General features: G+C 57.9%; 1 protein-coding gene and 1 long non-coding RNA gene across 2 annotated transcripts; one reads left to right on the top strand and one right to left on the bottom strand.

Moving 5' to 3' along the window:
• Positions 1 to 1,900: 1,900 nt before the first annotated feature.
• Positions 1,901 to 8,104, bottom strand: CCDC51 (coiled-coil domain containing 51). Its single transcript, XM_045856895.1, has 4 exons — positions 8,007 to 8,104; positions 4,490 to 4,806; positions 3,394 to 3,558; positions 1,901 to 2,854 (listed from the first exon to the last, which is right to left on the bottom strand). Exons 2-4 carry the CDS (start codon positions 4,796 to 4,798, stop codon positions 2,126 to 2,128), a joined length of 1,203 nt encoding a protein of 400 aa, XP_045712851.1. The 5' UTR covers positions 4,799 to 4,806; positions 8,007 to 8,104; the 3' UTR covers positions 1,901 to 2,125.
• Positions 8,105 to 8,124: 20 nt separating this feature from the next.
• On the top strand, positions 8,125 to 10,188 carry LOC123830546. The gene is made up of 4 exons (XR_006787791.1): positions 8,125 to 8,242; positions 8,331 to 8,386; positions 8,467 to 8,554; positions 9,999 to 10,188. It is a non-coding gene; the product is annotated as an uncharacterized LOC123830546 (long non-coding RNA).
• Positions 10,189 to 11,115: the final 927 nt, after the last annotated feature.

Here is an 11,115-nt window from a genome sequence, read left to right as displayed (position 1 = left end):
GCCTCCTCAACTCTCCCTTCCCGGGGCCTCGGGTCACGCCCGCTCCTCTGCCTCTTCCCAGCACCGGCTCTGGACCGGCGGCACCCAGTCCCCTCATCCCTGGCCTCCAGCATCAGACGCCCCCGCCCCTCCACCTCATCTCCCACCTTGTGCGCCACACTCCCCCCCCACAGCTGCCACCACCTCGGCCCGGTCGATCTGTCCCAAGTCCCTCCCCTGCTGTGGCTTTCCTGCCCTCGCGCGCACCTTGTGGGGAGCCCCTTCCATGTGCCTGTAACCCTCTCCCCCCTAACTCCACTCACTCAGGTGCACAGCCGTTCAGGACCTACCGCACCCCAAGAGGGACCTGGGGCTTCTAAAGCCCATGGCAGCCCTTGTCTGTACACAGATCCGGCACCTCCGACCCCACCAGGAGTGTGGACGTCCCAAGTGCATGTCATCCCAGGCCATCCTGGGGAACCATTATTAAGAAAACATCGCCAGGGATGAAGTAACCAAACGACCAAGGGGCCAGGTGCTCGGAGGTTCAAAGCACCTGTGGGGCCACGCTCACTTCTCAGGCTTCAGGAAGGGAGGACACCTTTGTTTTTTCAAGATTTTATTATTTTTAGAGAGGGGAAAGGAGGGAGAAAGAGAGGGAGAGAAACATCCATGTGTGATTGCCTCTCATGTGCCCTGCACCAAGGACCCAGCCCTCAGCCCAGGCATGAGCCCTGGCTGGGAATCGAACTGGTGACCCTTTGGTTTGTGGGCAGGAAACCCACTGAGCCACACCAGCCAGGGCCAGGGAGGGCACCTTACGGGAAACACTGCTGGTGCCACGGGCAGCTGCTTAGCACGCCCACAGAGAGCACCTACCCACAGACCCCAGGCACCGCCTCCGTGCGCTCTGAGTTTCTCCAGGCCTGCAGGCCCTCCGACACTCCACGGGGAGCACAGAGGGCCTCCCTACCACTCCTGTTTACTCAAGGCCACCCGTGACCATTTAGTCCAGGAAGCCAAAGGTTGCCCTTCTGCCCCAAAGAGGAACAGGTCAGAGGTCCTTGGGAAGTCCACCTCCGTGCCTCCCACCTCTGGGAGGCCCCGCCCCGTCGCTCTCTCCGCTCTCACTGCTGGCAGGCCGAGCTCTGTCTGTGCCTGTAGAGGCCATCCCTGGGCTGTGTGCGGGAGGACACCCCGCCCGGGGGGCACACGGGGGCTGTGCAACGTACTCTGCACCAGGGACCCAGATTGGCCACCAATCCCTGTAATTATGTCCCCACAATACTTATGAGCACTTTCCCCAATCCCTCTTCCTTGCTTTCCTTTGATTATCCCTCCTGCATTAGAACTAGAAGGTTCTCCCCACCGTGGCAGAGAAAGTGATCCACAGAAGGGATCCATGGTCACCAATGAGTAATGGGTGGCAGCAGGCCAGGTTCTACTCCCCGGAATGCCCAGGCCACCTGCCGCAGGAGGGCTGAGGCACTGAAAGGCAGGTCAGGTAATCCAAAATGAAAATCCAGACCTCGCCCTGGCTGGTGTGGCTCAGTGGATTGAGTGCCAGCCTGTGAACCAAAGAGCTGCTGGTTCGATTCCCAGTCAGGGCACATGCCTGGGTTGTGGGCCCGGTCCTCAGTAGGGGGCACATGAAAGGCAACCACATACTGATGTTTCTCTCCCTCTTTCTCCTCTCTAAAAATAATAAGCAAAATAGGAAGGAAGGAAGGAAGGAAGGAAGGAAGGAAGGAAGGGAAAGTCAGTCCAAAGGCAAATGTATCCAAAACAGTCCTGAACCAAGGACAAGACCAAGAGGAGGTGAGACAGGAACTAAAGGGGGCTATCACCCTGGTTCCAGACCAAACCCTGGAGTCTGGAATCTCAATTTTCCATAGATAAAACTGAGTCTGGTATACATAACTTTAAAGAACACAAACACAAAGACATTTTAATTGGACATTAGCACAGAGTTTCCATAATTAGTATAAATGAGCACTGCCTGAGGCGAAGTGTGTCGGCCGGCGAGCCGCACACACCCCGCTCAGACCCCGGCCGAGGCTATGTCCCCGAGGGCTCGCTGCACTGCTGAGCCCCTCCGCTACACCCACACCACACCCCCCAGACCCTCCAGACCGGGGTCCAGGGGCTAGCTGGCCCTGAACAGCACGTAGAGCATAGGCATCGTGGCCACGATGGTCACACAGGTGACCAGCGTGCTGTAGATGCTGTTCCGGTTGACCTGGGCTTCCAGCCTCTGCTCCACGTCCTCCAGTGCCAAGATCACGCTCCCCTGCTCCAGCGCGGAGCCGGGCAGGGCCCCGTCTGCAGCCTTTGCCAGCTGAACCGCCCCGGCCGTTTGGCTGACAGTCTTCTCCAGACCACGAAGCCGTTCTCGTAAATCCTCTAGACAGGCACGGACCTGCCTGGAATGGCTGAGCTGCTCTTTCAGGGCAGCTGAAAGCGCATCTGTGTCTCTGTCTCGGGTGGGGGAAGTCCCTGCCCGGGACCCGGAGCTCTGCCCTGGCCCGGCTTGCACCAGGCCCCTCAGGTCTACCATGAGGTCGTGGAGGTCCCTCTGCTGGAGGGAGTAGCTGGATGCCTGTTCTCGAATGGCCTCCTGGAGGCTCACTGGCCCCTTCTGCGCCTCCAGGAGTAAGGCCTTCAGCTCCTGCAGCCGCACACGGTTCACGTAGGTGGAGCCGGCCACGCCGATCAGGGCCCCCAGGACCGAGCCGATGAGGGACCAGTTTTTGGTCCTCTCGGCCCGAGCCCGCTCCTTCTCGTGACTTTCCCGCACCGCCGCGGAGAAGAGGGAGAACTGCTCTCGCTCGGAGTCCTCGGCCCGCAGGTAGGCCGCGCGGATCCTCTTCTCCTCCTGCGGGGGCAGAGCCGTGTCATCCAGTGGCCACGTGGCCCCGCAGCCACAGCTGCCGGCAGATGTCCCACCCCCATGCCCCTGAGGCTCAGCCTCGGGCCTGGCGCCCACGACGTGCCGATGCATGACGACAGCCTAAGCCTGGCGGTATGGGGGCGGGGAGCAGAGGAACCGGGGGTGGCTGAAGTGGCTGCACCACCCTCCCGCCCGAGCGGTCTCGGCTTGCACCAGACTTGTACTGATGTCTACGGAACGTGTCTATCGGAAGGCACGTGTCTGGCGCTCTCGGGCCAGCGCCCTCTCCCCGGTGCTCCCTCCTTAGCAACCTGGGGCCAGATCATACTGCCCTGCTCTGGGACCCCCGCACCCCAAGGGGGAGTGGGTGCATGGGCTCAGGAAGCCCGGGGCCCAGCCCCCCACAAAGGAGCTCCTGGTTGACCCCCTTACCAGGTCTCTGACCACCAGACCTTGCCCCTCCACAGCCTGCCAGGCGACAGGTCCCGCCCAGGGGAGGAGGCGCCGCCTCCCGGGAAGCCTACCTGCAGCATCCGGTGCTCCAGCGTGGCCAGCTCCAGGTACTGGTTATCCTCCCGGGACGTGCGGTCCAAGCGGTCCCTCACCTCCTTCAGCTTGGCCTGCTGCGCCTCCAAGTCCCCCCGAGCCTCTCGGACAAGCCCCCGAGCCACCATGAACGCTTTCTCTGCCTGCGGAGAGAGCGGCGGAAGTCTCTGTCCCTTCTCTCCACACCCCACAGGCTCAGCTCTGGCCTGGCGAGACTGGCTGAGAAAGGCAAGTGGGGCGTCAGGGTAAAGGGTGGCAAGACCGGTCCTCAGGAGCACGGTCCTGGGTCGCCCAGCCATGCCCCAAGTGCAGCTCTGGGCTGAGTCACCGTCTGCGTCACCACCGGCTTTGTCCAGTCAAGTGGAAATAACATGCCCCTGAGAAACTCGAAAACAGCCAAGAATGCACCAACCCAGCCAGCTCTGGTCTGATGCCAGCCACAGAGAGAAGAAACCTATGTTCTTAAGATGTTCCGGGTTTCGCTGTATTTACACCTTACGACAGCGCCATGGTCAGGGCCCCCATTCGGCCCACCCAGAAACCCCAGCTCAGCCAAGGTCACGACTTCGAAACCTCCCGCTGAAGCCCAGCTCCGCCCACCTCCCCCTCGCTGTGCTGGTCCGCACCGGGGCAGGAGTGGCAGGAGTGGGAACGGAGACTCCCCTGCCAAAGAGGGTGCTTCCCGGGGCCCCCACCTTCTCAAGAGATGTTTTAATCCCACTCGGGGCTTCGAAAACACCGTGGCCCGGGCACCCTCCAGGCGACTCTCCCCACCCACCCCCAAACGGCCAATGAAGGAAGCATGTGCCAGCCTGACAGAATGGACGCTGATGGCCAGGGGCGCCCGGGTACACAGCGACCTGTTTTCAGGGTGGGTGGGTGGGTTGGGGGGGCACATGCAGAGGTCTTAGGGTCAAAACCAGGCTGGCACGTGAGAAACAGTCAAATCCCTCTACCAGTGGCGCTTGTTCAGGAAGAGGCCAGGCTGGCTGGGAAGGTGGCTTGTCTGGCAGCGGCCCCCAGGCCGCACTCCCCTAGTCGGAGGGCAGGGCCAGCCGCCGGCTCCGGGCTCACCTCCGTCACGTTTCCCTGGGCCTCCCGCACCTCGCTGAGGCCCACAAACTCCTCGTATCTGTCCCACCACGTCTTGATGGTGGAGGACGCTCGCTGCTGAAGGCTGCGCCCCAGGGCTCTTCCCAGGGCCGAGAGGCGCTGCAACAGCCCGAGGGCCACCTCCTCTGGTCTCTTCTCTCTGGGCTGGCTCGGGCCTGGGCTGCACAGGGTCCTGGTCATCCAGTCTCTTCCAAGGAGGCCTCTCCGCACCAGTACGGGGGGCGCGCCCACCACGTGATGCATGGCAGACCGGGGGCTGCACCCTGTCATCGAGCGATCTGTGGGGGACACCGGACAGATGAGCTCGCAGCCGAGAAAGGCTGGGCACAAGTCAGGTTCCAAGGCCCAGGGACAGCTCTGGACCGACTGACCTCCATCGGAAGGCCCAGACTCGGTGCTGCCCTGCTGGGCCTGAGGCCACAGCCACTGGGCCAGGCTCTCCTCCCCGAGGTCAGCTCGGAAAACAGGGCACGTGGGGAAGAACACGCCTTCAGGAAATCAAGCCTCCCGCCCCTCCCCACAATGCCACACACCCCAGCCCCGCCCATTGCACCCGCATCCCCAGGTCGCTGTGATGACTCGTGTAAGAATTTTAGTGCCCAGGTTGCTTTGATGTCATCAAAGAAAATTCTCAATGCTGCATTGTGTCCGCAAAGCCCCACAAACTCCCTAGGAAACCACGGAACTGAGGGGACTTCGGGGACCGACTGCCCGTAAGAGACATCAAAACCAGCTTCCAGATGCCCCGGAAGTGCCTCAGCGCCGGGAAAGCAGAGTGCGGCTGATGCCGGGGGGCACAGGCTGTCTGTGCCCCAAGCAGAAAAGCACGCCCTCAGCTCTCTGCTGAGAAGACGACTCCGGAGGAGAGAAGCGGGGACTTCTTCACAGAGGACAACTCCCTCCCACCCCCCCAGTTCACACCGGCCCTCCTCCTCCTGCTGGCCTCCAGGCCCACACCGCCCAGGCTGTGAAGTCCCCGCCTCTCGTCTCACTTTCCATTAGCTCTCTGCCTCGTCCACCTTAGTCACTGTACAGCAGGTTCGGTTTCATTAACCTCTCCCTCTTCAACCTCCCTTTGATGTGCGGGGCCCAACAACGCCCCCCTCTCCACCTGCACGCACGGCTCCGGGAGGCTCCGGGAGTCTCCCATTACCCAGCGAGGCCCTGCCAGCCCCAGAGCAGCTGGGACTCTGAGGACCAGGCAGGGAGGGCCACTGGCCCGCGCACCTGGCAAACCCCGGCCAGCAGCACCCTCCTCTGGCCAAACCACCCCTCTGCTTCACAAGTCCCCTGGCTGTCACAGTGACACCTGGTGGCCAAACTACCAGGCCAGAGAGAAAAAAAGCAGAGGGAGCTGGAGACAGGAAGACAAATTGGAGGAGACTGGAACAGAGATGGGTCAGAGCATCCCAGCCTCCTCCCCATGCCGAGCTCAGAGAAGCTCCGACGCTCTTGACTGCTAAATGGGGCAGGGACACACCTCCTGGACAAAGTGGGCCGGAGCCACAAACCGCAGAAGGGGCATCCCTGTATCAGCGGTTCCAAGCTGGTGCTGCACCTGAACCCAAGTCCCAGTCACAAGGCCCAAGGGAGCACATGTCACCCATGCCCGAGCGGTCCGGCAGGCCACCTCAGTGCCAGTGCCCACTGCACACACGCTGTGACCCCACAACGATCTTGCACGTGTACCCCAAGCACACAGCCTCACAGCCCTGCCAACCACAGCACCCACTCGCCTCCTTCTGGGCAATACTCAGCAGAAGGTATCCACCTCGGCTGTCACTACTTCCTCAGCCCTCACCTTTTAAAAAAATTTGTCAATTTTTTTCAAGAGAAACAGAAACATCAATTTGTTGTTCTCATAATTTATGCTAATTCGTCGGCTATAGCTGTATATGCTCTGAGCAGGGATCGAACCCACAAGCTCAGCATATCAAGACAACACTCGCACTGACTGAGCTACCGGGCCAGGGCCCCCTTCTCTCTTCGTCCCATTCCACCAAGGTGTTCTCCTGGAAGCCCCACAAACGTCCACCTGGCAAGATCCAGCAGGAACCTCTGCAGCTTTCAACATGCTGTTTTTAAAACCAGCACCCCCGCCATGGCTTCCTCCGACCTTCTTAGCTTCCTTTCCTGGTTCTTCTTCTACCAGCCGCCCAGTCTTGGACCCCAGGAAGGACACCCAACACTGGCAGAGAGGGCAGCTACAGCCCCCTTGGAAGTCCTGGCTTCCTTCCCTGCCCCCACAGCTGTTCTTCACACGGCCACCAGAGGCCATTGGGTCCTACATCAGATCACACCCTCAGTCCCCACCTCACTTGGGAGTAACACCAACCATCCTCTTCCTTCTCTCCGCTCCTGCACTGCCCTCCAGCCACCCTCCCACACTAAGTGTGATCCTGCCTGCGCCCCGCCGCTTCCTCCACCTGGGCCGCTCTTCCTCCCCAAGTCCAGTCGGCTCACCCTGACTGCTGTCTTTGCTCAAATCCCACCTCTTGGCGAGGCCTGCCTCGACCACTCCCTCCCTGGCCACCTTACCTGCTTTATTTTCTCTCTCAGACACATAGTGCCTTCTTTTTAAAAAAAATATTGTATTTAATTTTTAGAGAGAGGGGAAAGGAGGGAGAAAGAGAGGGAGAGAAACATCAGTGTGAGGTTGCCTCTTGTGCGCCCCTCACTGGGGACCTGGCCCACAATCCAGGCATGTGCCCAGCCTGGGAATCCAACACGAGACCCCTTGGTTTGAAGGCTGGCACTCAGTCCACTGAGCCACACCAGCCAGGGCCTTGCCAGGCCCTTGCATGGAGTTCTTGATAAGGCTGGAACACACCAGGCAATCCCCGCTGCGGAGCCTTCACACCAGCTTTCACCGTCTGTACTGCTTGCTCCTTCCTCCGTTTTAGGTCCTGCTCCAATGTCATTGCCACCTAGCCCACCCCAGCATTCCTTACTCACTTTCTCTGCTTTGTTTTCCTCCATGTACATATCATATGACCTACGCTACGTATTTCACGTATTTACTTGTCTTATAGTCTGTGTCACCTTCCAGAATGTCAGCTCTGCCAGGGCAGGCACTGTGTTGTTCACTGCTGCACCCTCAGTGCCTAGAATCCTGTCTGCATACAGTACGTACTCAACAAAAATGTACTGGATGAATAAAAAGAATTTGCAAAAAATCGCAACCTGTCCTATACTATAAAACCCAATATCCTCTGGGGGCCTCCAAAGCTCTAGGACAAGGTGATCTAACCCCCACTTCTGCCACCTCCCTTGCATCTCCCCCCAGCCACACTGTTCCTTCCTAGGTCCCAGGAATGCGCCAGCCTTCAAGGCCTTTGCACTTGCCCTTCCCTCTACCTGCAGTGCTTTCCCCCAACACACGCACGGGCCAGACCTGGAGCCTTCCAGTTAACACCCCTCCCGGGTTCTGCACCTCCCCCGGCAGGAGGACCACTCACCCATCCCCCTTCCCGCGTACCTGTCCCGCCCAGCGGCCGAGCTGCAAACCCCAGGGAGCACTCGCCACTCAGTAGATCTGTGAGCCCTTAGCGCCCGCCTTCAGAGGGCCGCTTCCGGCCGCGGGAGCGCAACTTCCTGATTAGGAGCCAATCAGCGGGCCCTCCAGGAAGTCAAGGCTCAGGGGTGGACCGGGAGCTTAGCTTCCGGTGGCAGGGTCTGGGGAAGGGGCGGCAGGCGCCATGTCCGGCCGCGAAGGTGAGTGCCCGGGGATGGCGGGGGTGGCGGGGCGGAGTGGGAGGGGACCCGGCGAGGGCAGGGATGAGCGTGCTCGTGTCGCCCGTAGGTGGCAAGAAGAAGCCCCTGAAACAGCCCAAGAAGCAGGCCAAGGAGATGGACGAGGTGAGGGCTGCGCGGAGGCGTGGGCGGGCGCGGAGGGCCGGGAGAGTCGCCTGCAGTGACCCCGTTCTGCTTCTCCCTAGGAAGATAAGGCATTCAAGCAGAAGCAAAAAGAGGAGCAGAAGAAACTTGAGGAGCTAAAAGCGAAGGCCGCGGGGAAGGGCCCCCTGGGTAAGAGAGGGCCAGGTAGAGCCCAAGCCGAACAAGTGTTCTGAACATCAGTCCGGACGGGGCGGAGCAGGTCCCTTTTCTCGCTCACTGACGAGTGGGGAGGTGTCGGTTCTTCTGTGCGCGAGGGCGGACGGCCTTGTCCGCAGCACCAAGGGCTGGGGGCCAGGCTGGGTGTAGAAAGGAACCTTCTGCTTCCCGGGCAGTCTGGGCTTCCCTTCCCCGGGGAAGCGGCAGAGATGGAAACAGATTCTTATATCCTAGACGCCATTCATGCGGTTGGATTTCCAGATATCCTCCACAGTTTCTTGCCCCAGGGTTGTGTTTCACCTCTTCGTCCCTTACTTTACTATTGGTATTGTTAATGCTAGTAAGTACTTTTGCATCCTTTTTTTTTTTTTTTTACTTTTGGATGCACTTGTACTAAAATATAATAGGTTCCTTGGCGTGCTATTGCTCCAAAACCTTTTTAGGCCTAATTTCCTACCATTCTGCCTGTTCCTTTATGTTAGAGGAATTCATATCAAGATTTTGCAAGCCCAACAGTCCCAATATTTCCCGTGCTGCTTAAATGCTGTTTACATTAGTCAGTGATTATTTCTTCCGCAGTTGTCTGTGCCTAATCGGATCGCTGTGAGCCACACGGGGGGCAGTAGAGGCTGGGGTGGTGGAGTATCATCTAGGGCTCCCCAAGACTGTCCCCCAGGGACTCCCATTCATTATCGTTGAGCCACACAGCACTGAGATTCTAGCTATTGAGATTCCTTTCTGAATGACGTGATGAAGGATCTTGAACCTTCCCTTAATCTGTGATTGAAGAGAAAAGGTCAATCTTTCGTGAAAGCCTATATACTAGTTTCTGTTGAACTTCATCTGGTTTTTTAAGGGTTTTTTTTTTTTCTTGTCATAGGATTTTCATTGCTATATTAGGCATACTTAATTCTACAAGTGTGTCTTAAGTTACTTACTGTGTGCCAAATATATAGTCATTTGTAAATTGGGTAAAGGTGTTGAGTACACCAGACCCCAGGAACATACTCCGGAAGGTAATGTGGTGTGATGTGTCGGTGAATAGGGGTTGAGAAGTCACGATGCCTGGGTTGGAATCCTGGCGCCATCACACACCAGTTTATAACTTGGAACAATTCCTGACACGAAGACTTCGCTCTGTAAAGTGGGGTGGTAGGGGGTGAGGATTAAACGAGCCGATCCATGAAGCACCCGATAGTGCGGCTCCCCACTGGAGGGCACGGCCATGGCTTGCGGCTTGTGGCCCTCGTTCCGCTTTCCCCCAGAACAGACCATGTTGGTCAAGCCCTGTGCGCGCTTGCGTCGGAGAGAATGCCCGGCGTGAGAGCTGAGCCTTACCAGGACCCGTGTAGGGCCCCTGGGGCTTCCTCCTACAAGAAATGTATTTTTCCCTGAGACTTTCTTTTTTCTTTTGCAGCCACAGGTGGAATTAAGAAATCTGGCAAAAAGTGAGCCGTTCCTGTGGCTGGGGCACTGGCGATCCTTCATTCCCTTCCTGCTTTAACATCTGGGTTCCCTGCCGTAACATCTCTTGCCACCTGTAGCTAGAATGAAGTGTCATCTGGGAGCCTGTTGTACATTTAAGAATAAACTTTTGTAAAAAATAATCATAACAATAGTCACGCAGTGGCTCATCTTCTTAGCTCTTCTCCCTCTGCCATCTCAGCCTCGGCTGTGAGGTCAGAGGGGACCCAGCCCAGGGTCCTGTCCAAGTGTGTTCCTCACACTCGGTTCCATCCAGAATTCTGTACCACCTGGAATTAAACCAACTCGTTTGAAGTGGCTGTCATTTTTGTGTGGGTGTATGTCTGATGGAATACATTACATGAGGCTAGTGGAGGAATTTGTACTTTGGGAAGAAAAGCCATCTTTTTCTGTTATGACATCCACATTGCCCTTTGTTTTGATGGGGTGGTTCATCTGGCCGTGTAAGGAGTCTGCCACGTGTAGACCGTGCTTGCATCTGCAAACGGTCGGACAGTTCCCGTTGCCAGGAAACTTCTCCATAGAGGGAGGGGAGCAGGGCAAGTACACGTGGTACGCAGTGTGAAGGGAAGTAAACTGCGGAGGGAGATTCCCGAAGGCCTGAGAACCAAGCCTGTTCCCGCATCCCCGTGTCTGCATTTTCACGAGGGCTTCAGAAGGTCCTTCCTAGGTTCTTGTGTCTTACACCCACATCCGACCCATCAGGAAAATTAAATTTGGCCCAAGCCCTGGCTGGCGTAGCTCAGTAGATTGAGCACGGGCTGGGAACCAAAGTGTCCCAGGTTCGATTCCCAGCCAGGGCCCATGCCTGGGTTGCAGGCCATAACCCCCAGCAACCGCACATTGATGTTTCTCTCTCTACCTCCCTCCCTTCCCTCTCTAAAAATAAATAAAATCTTTTTAAAAAAAGGAAATTAAATTTGGCCCCTTTACACTTCCAGCAACCCCCTGCACCCCTAAAGCTCCTCACCTGGATTGCAGTCACACCCAGGTTTGTCTTCCTGTGTCTCCCTTGCTTCCCTACAGTCTAATCTTCACTCAGGACCCAG

Source organism: Phyllostomus hastatus, unplaced genomic scaffold (assembly GCF_019186645.2).
Source record: "Phyllostomus hastatus isolate PE091 unplaced genomic scaffold, TTU_PhHast_1.1 phas_scaffold_129, whole genome shotgun sequence".
In the NCBI taxonomy this organism is placed as follows: domain Eukaryota; kingdom Metazoa; phylum Chordata; class Mammalia; order Chiroptera; family Phyllostomidae; genus Phyllostomus; species Phyllostomus hastatus.
This window is presented reverse-complemented; position numbering and strand designations above follow the sequence as displayed.

Excerpts from the sequence above, each read along its gene's own strand:
- CCDC51 (XM_045856895.1), bottom strand. The coding sequence starts at position 4,798 with ATGACAGGGTGCAGCCCCCGGTCTGCCATGCATCACGTGGTGGGCGCG. Across the intron at positions 3,559-4,489 it reads CCCAGGGAAACGTGACGGAG|GCAGAGAAAGCGTTCATGGT; the intron begins GTGAGCCCGGAG and ends CTCTCTCCGCAG. Across the intron at positions 2,855-3,393 it reads TGGAGCACCGGATGCTGCAG|GAGGAGAAGAGGATCCGCGC; the intron begins GTAGGCTTCCCG and ends CTGCCCCCGCAG.